Source organism: Schistocerca nitens, chromosome 5, assembly GCF_023898315.1.
Source record: "Schistocerca nitens isolate TAMUIC-IGC-003100 chromosome 5, iqSchNite1.1, whole genome shotgun sequence".
Lineage (NCBI taxonomy): Eukaryota > Metazoa > Arthropoda > Insecta > Orthoptera > Acrididae > Schistocerca > Schistocerca nitens.
Genome location: NC_064618.1, coordinates 290708876 through 290722989, shown reverse-complemented (window position 1 = coordinate 290722989; position 14114 = coordinate 290708876). Strand labels below are relative to the sequence as shown.

General features: G+C 39.2%; 1 protein-coding gene across 1 annotated transcript in view; it reads left to right on the top strand.

Annotated features, from left to right (window-relative positions):
- LOC126260014 (F-box/WD repeat-containing protein 4-like) overlaps window positions 1-14114 on the top strand; it is a 92300-nt gene that overhangs the window by 17268 nt on the left and 60918 nt on the right. The window contains exons 3-4 of the mRNA XM_049957175.1: window positions 4178-4360; window positions 7014-7152. Coding sequence (XP_049813132.1) covers window positions 4178-4360; window positions 7014-7152 — 322 coding nt within the window. The remainder of the gene's footprint in view (window positions 1-4177; window positions 4361-7013; window positions 7153-14114) is intronic.

The window sequence follows — 14114 nt, the reverse complement described above, 5'->3', positions numbered from 1 at the left end:
TTGTCGAGAATAAAGGGCAGATATAGCAGCTAAGGAGGCATGTCATGATCCTCAGTTATTTTAGTGTTCCATCCCCTTGCATGGTATTACCTCACTGTTGAGCTGTAGAATTGTGTTTCGATGGGAGGGTGATTGGCGGGAAGTGACAGACAGTAATCTGCATCTAGTAAAGCCCACTTTGCAGCTGTGGCATACCTCCTTTCAGCCAGGAAAATGGGATGAGGTCCTCCGTACTCACCTTCACATAGGCCACAATCCTCAGATGCATGGCTTCTTGCTCCAGCAAGAGGACCCTCCAATTTGTGGTGCTTGTGGCATACATATCAATGGGTGCCCTCCCCTCCCCTCCCCTCCCCTCCCCTCCCCCCCCCCCCTCCCCTGCCTTGCCCCAAGGGCTCACCACTCTTTGGTGAGTTTGTGCTTGGCTACCATGGCGCCACATCCTTTGCAGCGTCTCTTCCTTTACCGTGCTGCATGTCTATCATCCTGCAGTTTTTTTCCCCGTCCCTGGGGGAACATGTCTGGGATGATGGGAATGTATTCTGAAGTTTTGAAAGCCCGGCATCAGAATAGTTCATCTGTTTTTTTTTCTTTCTTTCTTCTATCTCCATCTCCTCCTCTTCGGTATTTGAGGTTTTCTCTTTGTTTCTTCTTCCTACCTGTGCGTTCCTGAAGGCCAGCCCATGTGTTTGATGCGTGATTCCCAGTGCCTGGTCAACAGCTAAGATTCCCACATACCCCCTGGTACAGGCCAGGCCCAGGGAGGTGTGATTGCCTGTGCTATTATCTTCCCAGTTGCCAGTTGGGCCCTCTGTCTGGAGTTTGGGAGGTGTGACCTGAGGTGTGGACAATCACATAAGGTGGGTGAGACCCCTCGGAGAGGGTCCCCTGTTAGAAGGAGCGCATCATTGGAGACGCAGGCAGTTGTGGGGATTTCTTTGCAATGAGCCAATCATCATCTCAGTCTACATCTGCTAAATGTAAAGGGAGTGAGGCTAAAGATTCAGAGGCTCTCCCAGCTGCATCTCGGTTCCTTGTGGTATCGTTTACTAAAGGAGGTCATTTTTTTTTGCTACGGTTAATCCGTTTGTTATTCAGAAAGGTGTTGATGTAATTGCAGCCTGTGAAATCCTGCTCTTGCTTACATAATGGGACTTTGCTTCTAGAGGCCAATTGTGAGTTTTAAATCCAACAACTGCTTACAGCTTCGCTCCTCCACTGCTATCCTGTTTGTGTCGAGGCCCACTGTACGCTGAATTCTTCACATGGTGTTATTTACACTCGGCTCCTTGATGGTTGTTTGAGAGAGAAATCCAAACTTATCTCTTTGATCAGGGTGTTACTGCGGTCCATTGGGTAATGAAAAAGGTTGGTGCAACCTTAGTACCTACACACACTTTTTTTTCTCACACTTGATCGAGTAGTGCTTCAATTGAAGATTAAGGCAGGCTGTGAAGTCATCATGGTCCAACCATACATTCCAAACCTGATGTGTTCCTACCAGTGTCATTGGTGTAACCACACATGCATGTCCTGTCAAAACGCTGCTAATTGTGATGGAGATGCTCGCAAGGGCAATTACTCACCTCCTTCTCCCTCCTGTATGAATTGTAACTTGCGACCTCCAATTCGGTGTTACAGTTGTGACGTCCAATATCATGATAGCATCCCTACCTCTTTCTCCTACAGCTGCACAACAAGCCACCAAGTCTTCGCCCCTGGCAGCAAAATTGCCTGCTACACAACCTGCAGCCTGGATAGGACAAAAGGAATGCTCCTATGAAGATTTTTTATGTCCCTCCAACCAAGAAATGTCTGAGTCTTTATTTGTCAACTGTAAAGGCTCTAAGAAAATGAACAGAGGCAAATGGTCTTGCTCTTTCCTGACTCGGAGATTCTCATCAGTGGTGACACCATGTGATACCCACACCCGACCAGCCTCCAGTTTGCCTGGGCCCACCACCTACAATTTTTCTGCCCTGGAATCTGCAGGCTGACCCAGGGAGAATGCTGATGCCTCTGTAGATTTTGAGAGGCAGCGCCCTCCAGCCTCTGTGCCCTGTAGCAGTGAGTCTTAAGGATGGCAACTGGCCTCTGCTGAGGGGACTACACTTCATTTGTTCCCTCCTCCCCATTCCTCTTACCTTGGCCTGCTAGCTCTTCCATTCCTTCTGATGATCTCCATTTTGCCCTCTGTCGGGAGATGGTGTCACTTTGGCATCACCATTGGTCTTCTCTTCATGGTAACAAGCTCAGGAAAATTAAACCGCTCCCAGTGGCTTGACCAACCTCCTCTCGGCCCTCTTGTTGCGAGGAGATCATTTTAGCTAGGTTGCATATTGGGCACTGTCTTTTTAACCGTCACTATTTAAGTGGTGGCACGCGAAAAAGTGCTCTTTCAGCAGGATAATGCACCATTGCACAAATCAGTGATAACACTGGAAGAAGTGCATCAATGGGTCTTTGAACTGGTTCCACATCTGCTCTGTTTGCGAGACTTAGTCCCCAAAGTAACTTCTTCCTGTTCCCCAACTTGAAATTTTATCTTGCTGGGAAGAAATTTTCACCAAATGAGGAAGTGGTAGTTGCAGGCAATGAGTATTTTGCAGAGTGTGACAGAACCTATTTTTCTGATGGGATGAAACCGTTCAAGGGACACTGGACCAAGTGCATATCCCTCAAAGGAGACTTCATTGAGAAATAAGGAGAGTTCTTTGCGAAACAAACTTTTTTTTTTTCCTTGCGCTTTCGCCAAACTCATCAAACCACCTTTGTATCTACAGTAATGAATTGAAAGTAATAGTTCTGCAAGCACTAACCATTGAAAAATGTTGCAGTAACTTTTCAAGAACCATATAGCTATCTAATGAGACAATTTTTAAAGTAATTGCTTCATGCCAGCAACTAAAACTCTGCAAAGTAAGATTCCAGACTCCTTAAGCAATGGGAAAACTACATTCTTAAATGCAGTAATAGTGTTGTCACAGATTTTTGTGAGCTGTTTGCATTGCCCACCTCTCCCCTTGGGTCCCAGCTGCCTACACGCTGGCACTTGAACTGGAACAGCCTGCTCTGTTATTTGTAACATTATTTCCAAATTTTTAAGGAAAGTCAAGATCTTAGTGTGTGCCTCCCACATATCAAAGGAATGAATTCCATCAAAACTTTCCTGTCAACATTTTCACTCCACAGAGGGGACTCATTAATATGAGTACTCCCAACAGATAAAAAAAATAAAAATAAAAAAGGATGATGTGGAACTTGAATAAATGCACGTTTTATTCATGATCAAAAGTCTACAGTCTTAGACTTAAAGCAAAGCAAGCACTATCATACCGCAAAATTTGTTTTTAGAAGAAAGTATGCATTGATGTTGTTTTGTCTGGGAGCTGAAACTGTATCACTGCTTATGTTGTTTGGGCATTGCTGGGACCACTTTTCTCTGTCTTGTAATTTTCTTGGTTGTCTTCTCATATTGTAATAATGAAATTGAGTAATTGTGGAAACTATGCAGTGCAGCAAGCATGAGTGTCTTTGTGGTATGCTTGGGGCTATTTTTCTCATTTGATTTCCTAAATATTGTATAAATGTTTGTAGTACTGTATCGATATTGTTGTAAACTTCCACAATACTTGATCGCCACGCAGGTTCAGGGAAATGCTGCTAGATACCAAAGCAGTCGCCACCCAATAGAATGAGTTGACAGTTAACAGATTGACTTCTTAGGGAAACACTGTGCATCAGTGTTTTCATTTCAGTTTCCATTCAAATCTGTTATAAATATGTGTTGGTTACACCAAGACCTCATGAACATGAACACCAATGAATGAATGTAAAAGTTTTTTTGTAACTGAAGAACAATTTAGTATGGTATTAGAGTGAATATAAAGTTTTATCGTTCTAATAATTTAACTGGTCTAGTCACTCTATCAGAGTAGCGTTCTTGATTTCGACTGTGAAGTTTTTGACATTCATAAATGATTATTTTGATTTAGGAAATTCAGCAGCAGCATGACCATCAGCGCACATGTAGAAATAGCTGGGAATACTTTTTATTTTTATTTGTTTATTTTCAGGTGCTCCACTTGTGAGAACTTTTATCAGTTAACTGACACTCTCAGTTAAATTGAATAGTAAAACCTTTACAGTATCATGAGTTTTTCTCTTATTGTTGTAGGTACATGCCATGGTTGTCATTGTCTGACAAGGTTCTGTGGCTGAGCAGAGGAAATGTGATAGAAGGATACAAGCGAACGAAGAAAGGTTTAAATGTTTCTCGTGCCCTGTTCTCCTTGAAAGGACACACTGATGATATTTGCAGATTTGTAATACATGATGAAATTATCATCAGTGGTAGCAGGTAGATGCTGATATTTGTATCTTTTCATAATATAAGGCACTCACTATTAAAGAAGAGAAGAAACAGATATTTGGCTAAAGCATCACAAAAAAGGATGGTGGTCACAATAGTGCACTAAGAATATTGGAATTATTATTATTTTTTGTAGTAAAAATGGTTATTTGTAATAATTTTTCTGTATGTTGTAGAATTTGGCAATAACAAATGTTGGTATCTTCATTGAGGCAGTTGTACACTTTCTATATGTAATTCCTTTCTTTATGTAGTCTCTGTGTCTGCACGTATGTTTATCAGGCAAAGCCAACCACTAAAAAGGTTTGCAAGCATGTTGCACGAGGAACTTCACACTCGTCAATGATTAATAAGTAGTCACACAAACTTTCCCTTGTTCCATTCATCTTGCTACATTGTTACTTTATTTTACATGTGGCTACAGTAGTTACGGATTTTGTGAAGTCCCTCTTATGCTGTGTGTTTTCTGTTTCGGAAAACTACTGAGAAAAAAGTGTAAGGAGGGGCTACTGGATTATGTCTTGACTAGACTGAGGTGTAAAAAAGCATATGAAACTGGTGGAGTAGGGAGTGTGGAGGGGGTGGGGAGGGGGGGGGGGGGCGTTGTGGTTAGGAAATGTGGTAGGAACAGCAGCAGAGTGATAGATACGGGGGGATTTTGTGATGGAAAACAGAATTGCAGGTGACCATAATACACTGAAGGAACAATTTCCACAAGTGGAATTCTGGGAAGCAGGCACAGTAAAAGGAAAAAACATTTGCAGATGGCTCTGGCTGTGAAGCAGCTGTTGAAGTGGAATGTGAGCAGTATATTTTTTTATGTGGATGTTGTTGAGCACGGTTTGGTTCTGGCTATGCTTCTGACTGAAGAGCTGGTTGACCATTCCTGTGCAACTGTAACAGCAAATTTGAAGTGTGGCTCTGTTTGTAAATGGGTGGTATATATCAATGTCAGAATTATTTGTTATTTTTTACATTTTTATAATGAGTGTATGCAGAGAATTTGAAAGGAGGTACTGAAATCTAAAATAATAATACTAGGGATGGGGCAGAGAGTAGCTTTGCTCTGAAAATGTATTTTCCCTGGTTATCATGTTCTTTCTTATCAAGTGGAGGACCAAGGTTAATCTGGTTATGCACTTCGGAACATGCAGTGACATCGAGGTTTCTAGAGGCATCAAAGGTTCCCCAATAGTGCTTTACCTCAAGGGTAGCAGTCTAAGATCTGTCAAACAGGGCCAATACATACCCTAATTGTTTGCAGACAGCAGCCAGTTTCCTCTGTGCCTGCATCTAGTCCCTATCAATCTCCCACAATGTAGAGCCATATAATAGTATCAAAGAATGTACTAAAGTAATGAAACTGGTTACTCTAGGATAACCATTTAAACACAAGAAAAAAATTACATGAATGTAGCCCTGCAGGCAGCACAAAACTACATTACTAAAATCACACAGAATAAAACCACAAATTAAAACAATTACTAATGTCTTTTATATTGTAATGACACTAAACTACTCTGTATAAACATAAACTATTGGATAAAGACACAATTTGTGCTTGTCACTGCTCCTCCCCCTCCATAGCTGGCTGCATACAGAGTATTATCAGTGACTCTTTTCGCTGCTTTTGTTTTGCCCTCATTTTAGGGATTGTTATTGATAAGAACTAGATTCTTTTTGAAATAAATTGAGATCACATTGCGATATTTCACTCTGAACTTTGTGTGGATATGATTCATGTAATAAGATTGACCCATCTGCAGAAGCCATCATGTTTGGTTTCTAATAGTTTGAAAGCCTAAGCTGTTCTAACCTATCCTGAGGACCTTTGTTTGAAATTTTTTTGTGAAGTGTTGATTTACAGCCCGTGCAGATGTTTTTTTGTTATTGTAAATAAAACTATGATATATATTCTTGCCTTGATTTCCCTGATGGAAATGTTACTTCACTACACAGTCGCATTTATTAAAGTTTCACCATCTATGTCTTTGCTTGTGTATGAACAGACATTAATTAATATGACAACCAGTTTAATCCAGGACTGATGTTTTTGTCAGTACCAGAAGCAAACGTGCTTCAACATGAATGATCAGACAGGTTGAAATTTTTTGCACCCAATTCAATAATTCATTTAAATAATCAGTCATACTATGCAAGACACTGTTCACTACATAGGAAGAGTACTTATTACATCATTAATTACTTTGCCTGTTCCATACACATTTGGACTTTTGCATGTGCCCAGAGTTGTCCTTCTGCATATGATGTGAACTATGTAATAGAGGCAGTGGAGTAATCCAGATCTATATGGAGTGGCTGTTACTTAATTTATCAATATTTTCCCAAACCCAAAACGTTGATATATAAATATCTCTCCCCCCCCCTCTCTCTCCCCTCCCCTCCCCCCCCCCCCCCCCCCCCCCCCGCCTCTCCCCTTTCAACATTATGGGTACAGTAGCACAGTTTAACGTAGTCTGACCAGTGACACCAATAATAGGCTGAGAACAAAAATGCAGATGTTATACATTGTACTAACATCGTGTGAAAAAGTCTCTTTTTTAATGTGTGTTAAACTGTTAAAAATATATAAACAATTATTTTGCATTTTAGACTAATCACAACTATCTTAATTTGTCAGGGATGCAGCAATTTGTGGCTGGTCTTGTGCCACTGGAGAACTGTTATTTGCTCAGACTTCAAGTCACACATCTAATATAGATGCTGTTGATTGCAATGGAGTTGTGTTAATTACTGGCTCAAGAGACAGAACTGTAAAGGTGTGTGTGTGTATATTTAAATTAAGATTCCTTTATCTAGAAATTTTCTGAATCTCGAATATATGTGATATTTTCTCTCTGACATCTTAAATGTTCATAATTTCATATGTGTGTTTTGTGTGTAACTAATAAATTTCTGGAATCATTAATGAGTTTGACAGTTTCAAAGTAAAATTTTATCTGAGAACTTGTGTATTTGGGTTTTGCTGTCTGGGATTGATAGCTCTTATAAACCATTGAAAAAAACATTTAACTAACATATAGTTCAACGTTACTAAAACTCGCAGGGTATTATGCTGTGGTCTTATAGAATCTATTAGATAACCCAGTGTTTTGTCCCCATCTGTGGAGGACTTCTGCAGGGGAGGTCGTGGCTTGTGTGTTAGTCTGAAGCGCGCACTGCAGCTCATCACTTGCATTTCACAATAAAGTTTAATATTAGTTTTCCGTTACTTGTATGTGATTAATACAGTATTGGCATATCATAAATAAATAAAACAAGAAGGCATCATATGTCAAATTGGAATTTTGTATCAAAAGTTAAATTCCCTTGAGAAAACATGTTGTCAACAGTTGGTTCCCTCTCATCTTGTGATTTGAGTGATCTGCCATTCCATTTTTATTTTTCTCACCCATCAGCCTTCTCCCGGGGAAGGAATGAATAGTTCTGAAAGCTAGGGTAGTGGTGGTGGTGTGTGCTTCTCTCTCTCTCTCTCTCTCTCTCTCTCTCTCTCTCTCTCTCTCTCTCTCTCTCTCTGTGTGTGTGTGTGTGTGTGTGTGTGTGTGTGTGTGTGTGTGTGTGTGTGTGTGTTGACAGAGCAGGTATTTGCCTCCTGTAGATAAGTACTGGCTAGTAATTCCATCTCATAATTTTAGAAACTGGTATTTTGAATAGTGCGGAAGAGGACTAATAACTGAAACCTGCACAGCAAGACATAATAATGAAGTAAAGATGAAATTTGATTGTGATAAATAGCGACAGCAAATTTACTTTATCATCAAAATTTTGTCGATAAAAGAGTGGGGGTAATGAACAGGGTCTGCCAGTTGTATGGGCCTTGTTTCGTGTCGTGCTAATTCCCACCATCCATAAATCACAAACAACTGCAAGAGACCAATGAATAACATTTGTTGAAATCCCTCTGTCAGTCTAGTTTAGATAAGTCTCCTTTGAAGTAGTGTTTGAGCACTTTAATTGTTCCTAGAGTTAATAAGTTTTTGCATCTTGTTAAATTTTTCAGATGTGTGTGCCCTGTATGTGGAGATGCCGTCATGGTCCTGAGGACAGTGACCCTGCAGTTCTTTCCATATTCGCTAGACAAGTCAGGGCACCTCCTTTGTCACCTGTTCACAAATGAGTGGTTAAACAATAAAATGATGTTGGAACAAAGTCATTTAGAAATCAAGTATCTTGGTGTGGCCTTTGTTCAAAGTCATGCCATGGCGGCAAGAGGCCCTCTGGTGAGACACTCCTTCCCTTTTGGCTCTCCATGGAGGAGCAGGTTAAAAACCTTGGAGTTCCTTGCATACTCCAGAAATCGACTAGCCACTGTCACAGCAGTGGAAATGCTCGCGTGGTGTACTCTAATAGGTGGTGTGGAAACAAAGCCCTTGTTTTGGTTGAAGCTATTCTTCCTGAACTATTTTCTCAAAGCATCCCTCTGTTGCTGTCTAGTCTGTGACCACACCCTCCTGCACTATAACTGTGAAGCGAGACGACATTGATGGTTGAATCTTATGGTCCCAAAATAAGTTATTGTTGTGACAAACTGATGCCATGCGGTTCAGTCAAAAACAAACTTTCCGTCTATGTGTGGTAACATCCGACTAGCCGTTCTCATGATTTCATGAGGAGGGGATGATAGCTTCGAGTTTCCCTTGCCTGACACGCAAAACAATTGTTACACATGTTTGATTGTCTGAGGCAAGATTAGGCCTGTTTATCCTTACGGAGACACGAAAGAGAACTTGGAGGAAGTTAGGAAGGCATTCTGGCATTAGAATCCAATGGGAGCAGACTTCCACACTCTGGTGCTAGCAACAATTCCTGTTGGCAACCTGTGATGGTGACTGCTTCATTTGGTAAGCACCGCACTCAGTAGGGTGTAGGGATGAGCAGAATTTGTTGACGCTTACAGAACTTTACAGAGATATAGATTTCTGATGTCATCAACGTGGGGGCAATCTATAGTATTCTGAACACTGAACATATATCTTGGAAGGTCTCACTCGGGTTGGTGCCTTGATGAAAACCTTCTTCGCTGAAGATATAAGACTGTTGACCTCTGGCAATGTGACTCTGACCTCTTCAGTGACTCGATGGATGCCATGAACCAGACATGTGAGATGAATAATTTTAGGGTAAAACCACCGGAGACACTCTGTGGCCTTCAGCATACCATATTTACTCGAATATAAGCTGCACTTTTTTTCCAGTTTTTGTAATAAAAAAAAAACCGCCTGCGGCTTAGAATCGAGTGCAAAGTAAGCGGAAGTTCTTAAAAATGTTGGTAGGTACCGCCACAACTAACTTCTGCCATCAAATATATGTAGGGCTACACAGGTATGCTTAACAGGCACAAAGATAAATACTGTTGCCAAAACTTCTGCGTCAGTAAATAAATTAAAAGAAAAGGTAGAAGAATGTAAACATTATGCCATGTATTCTTCCGTGTTTGCTGCTATCTCATTTAAATCCTGTCTGCCTAATGAACTACGAAACTAGTGAGACAACAGCAAATGTGGAAGAATATACGTATCATGTCATCTTTGTATTCATATTATTCTTATGCTGAATAGTGATACAGTTAGAAATGAAGCAGGGCAACTGACTAGATTTTTAAATCTAAGATGAATCTAATTTCTGTGCAGAATGTAATGTACTAAAGAGGCGTGTGCAAAGATTTTCAAACGGAGAAAATTTTTCGCTAAACTCTCTTTCAGAACATCTTCTATCATACAGTCTATTATTTGATTCTTGTTGGTCATTATCAAAGAAAGCAGCAGCGTAAGTAACAACAAATAGCAAACTCTTGCCACACTTTTTTTTTTTAAATGTAAGCCGCGGTACCGCGCACAAAAGCAGGCCATGCCGTGATCGGCGACAGGTCATAAACACTCGTCATCAGAATGCGACAAACAATGCATCACACAGTACAATAATGCATTTTCAGCTTAGTGACGTAAACACCTATAACAAAGAGAACGGCACTTATCAGATCAAAGCAAAATAAGCAATCGATTCAAACCAGACGAAGCAAGTGAAAAAGGAAGGGTACCCGTATAAATACGGATGGAGCGCCTGACACACAGCAATGGCTACTTGGTCTGAAGCTTACGACTCCAACCGAACTACTGTAGCTGTATCTTCATCCATTCGGCCCCAATTGTGTCTCATGTTTCAGTGGACCAACTTTGTTTCGATTTGGAAATGCGGTCTAAAAATTTTCTCTCTCCTTGAATTTCGAGTCTCAAATTTCAGGTGGCTTAGATTCGAGAAATTTTTTTTTCCCTCGATTTAGAGTCTCATTTTTCAGGTGCGGCTTAGATTCGAGTGCGTCTTAGATTCGAGTAAATACGGTATATGCGCTATCTGTCACAATGGCCAAAACCTTGTTTCTGATCTTCACTTCTCCATAGCATGCCTGAAAGAAAATCAAAGGATTTTACAAATTTTACAATTACTTTTATTATTGGCTCAGGACATGATGTGAAAAACTAATTGTCTCGGGATATGATGGTGTGGAAAATTATTATATTACCTATAATTTATTTTAAACAATTCAATATTGGCAAAGATCGAAGAATCAGTGATTTCGTCAATGGATAGCCAGACTCCAGAGGCACCAATGTCTTTCCTAATATTCTCCAATGTCTGTAATAGAGAAACTAAATTTAAAAATACACATAAACATATGTATACACGAAAACAAACTATATCCATTTTAGCACCTACCTATATTTTGATTATTTTCTTACGTATATACATTAACCAAAATAATAGTAATTTAATTCACACAAAAAATTTTACAGTATTCTTTAAAAATAAATTTGCTTTCTTTTTTGCAGTGAACGTTTAGAGACAAAATGTCTCCTTCCCAAGTCCTTTCTTCATTTGTCTTTTCCTTTCTTGAAGAACTTCACTCACTTTCAATTTAGTTTTTTTTTTTTTTTTTTTTATGTTCAAGTAACAATGTTCATTTTACAAAAATAAACAAAATTTAAATCTATTTTTGAGTTTTTTTTAAAACTAAATGACTATTATTTTGGCCCATGTATGTACCAAATTATATTAATTGACTTTCACATACCTACATTCATGAAAATTACCAGAAAACCTTTTTATACAATGCATCTACATAGTTCTTTCTGAGAGTTGACTCGTGAGGGATATCTTTTTCCTGTGTATTTTTTCAAGAAAGTCATTAATCCTTTATTCTCCAGCTTATTCAAGGGGATGTTTGCTTTTGTTGAAGCCTTGCAAAGATCTTCATTGAAATTTTTTTTGTTGATCATGTGCTTCAAAAATGAGGAGATCAATGGCTGCTGTGAAGTTTTTAACTGTGTCTTGGTTATGTTGTTCTGGTGCTGAGATGTCTTTATATGCTGATCCAGTTGAAATTTTTTCTCAACCCTGACCTAAAGCATTGGAGAAGTGAATAAACAAGTACGTACAATTGTACAAAAATGTAAGAGAACAGTGTGTAACCACGAGATGGTCACTCAAAAAGATGAATCAAGACTACAAACAAGTTTCTAAAAATTGGAACTTCGATCCCCTCACAACATTTAACATTTTTCTTTAATTTGTAAGAATGCCAAAGGTAATTCCTTAAGAGTCTTTTTGGTTCCTTCCCATTCGTACATAGAAAACATGCACACAAATTTACAGATGAACTTAATAATTGTTTTAATTTCTTGGAAAAATTATCGAAAAAGAAAAAGATAAAATTATTCTTACCTCTTTTTCACACAGTTGGCAGAATATTATTTAAATTATTGGTTTTTGACCTGGTCATATTCGTAACTTGAAGAAGGTAGCAAAGGGCCGATGTGAACAGCACGGAAACACACAAGAATGATTCATATTCTGAAATGCCAACAATAACTAGTAGGGCATTGTTGGCGCACTGCAGAGATCAGGTGAGCGACCTGAACATGCATTAACTGTGGGCAACAAATACCGAAGCACATTTCTACTCCAATAATCCATCTTGCAACAATGAACCATCACAAGTCTTTAGCATGCCCCTCCATAAGCTACCCATGTTTACCTGAAAGACTTTTATTCTGATGGCTCGTCCTGTATTACCTCATTTTGGAAATTTATTGGTCTAATATTCTGGGAGGTTATTGGATTGTCAGGGAACAAAATGGATCTCAATATGGCCTCTACATGACAATAATATGCATCTTAATGGCCATTTCCTCTAAGTATGACAATAATATGCTCAAAATCCAAAAATATGCAAATATATGCATTTTAAATTTGAATTTGAAGTAGCCTGGTACCTCCAAAATATCATAATTCGTAAAGATACAACAGCAGGTACCGTAAAAACCTGATATGCAAAACCCGAACTGTAGTAATAATCGATGTTTTTGAAAGCCTACAGCTGTTGTACATTATTTAAATAATGAAATACTGCATAAATTGCATATTTTGCCATGCTTAGCATGAAACGTTTAAAGAATATGTACATAAGTTTTGTGTGTGATGGTTGAATATGTGTTATTCTGTGTCTGTTGCACTGTAGTTGTGTTTTTGAGGTTATCAGGTACTGTGCATCCTCAGTCGTGGAAAACCATACACACGCAAACTGTCACTCACATTGTTTGTTTGTGTAATATCACAAAAATACATACATATTTACTGCACTTGAGAATGAGAATAAATTCTCAAAACAAGTTTTGCTCAGCATGAAAAAAATACGTAATTGGCGCTGTGTTTAAACTAAAAACATTTGAGCAATGCAAAGCTAAATGATGGTGTCAGCTGGCACTAAAAGTGACCAAGTGCCAAAACACGCTAAATATGGTTCGACAAAGGTGTCAACGCTGATCACAACAATCACAGAACTGCATTAGTGCAGTAGAGACAGTTTGGAAATGGTTGTGATTGGTCACAATATCTTCATTTGAGCAAATCGCAGAGGGCTGATCGAACCACCTTCACAATTCTCTGTTATTCCAATCTCGTATAGCGCGCGGAAAGAATGAACACCTATATCTTTCCGTACGAACTCTGATTTCCCTTATTTTATCGTGGTGATCGTTCCTCCCTATGTAGGTTGGTGTCAACAAAATATTTTCGCATTCGGAGAAGAAAGTTGGTGATTGGAATTGTGTGAGAAGATTCTGTGGCAACGAAAAACGCCTTTCTTTTAAGGATGTCCATCCCAAACCCTGTATCATTTCTGTGACACTCTCTCCCACATTTCGCGATAATACAAAATGTGCTGCCTTTCTTTGAACTTTTTCTATGTGCTCCGTCAGTCCTATCTGGTAATGATCCCACACCGCGTGCAGCAGTATTCTAAAAGAGGACTGACAAGCATAGTATAGGCAGTCTCCTTAGTAGGCCTGTTAAATTTTCTGTGTGTCCTGCCAATAAAACTCAGTCTTTGGTTAGCCTTCCCCACAACATTTTCTGTGTGTTCCTTCCAATTTAAGTTGTTCGTAATTGTAATATTTAGATATTTAGTTGAATTTACGGCTTTTAGATTAGACTGATTTATCGTGTAACCAAAGTTTAACTAGTTCCTTTTAGCACTCATGTGGATGACCTCACATTTTTCATTATTCAGGGTCAACTGCCACTTTTCGCATCATTCAGATATCTTTTCTAAATCGTTTTGCAGTTTGTTTTGATCATCTGATGACTTTATTAGTTGATAAACGAAGCAGCATCACCTGCAAACAACCGAAGATGGCTGCTCAGATTGTCTCCCAAATTGTTTATA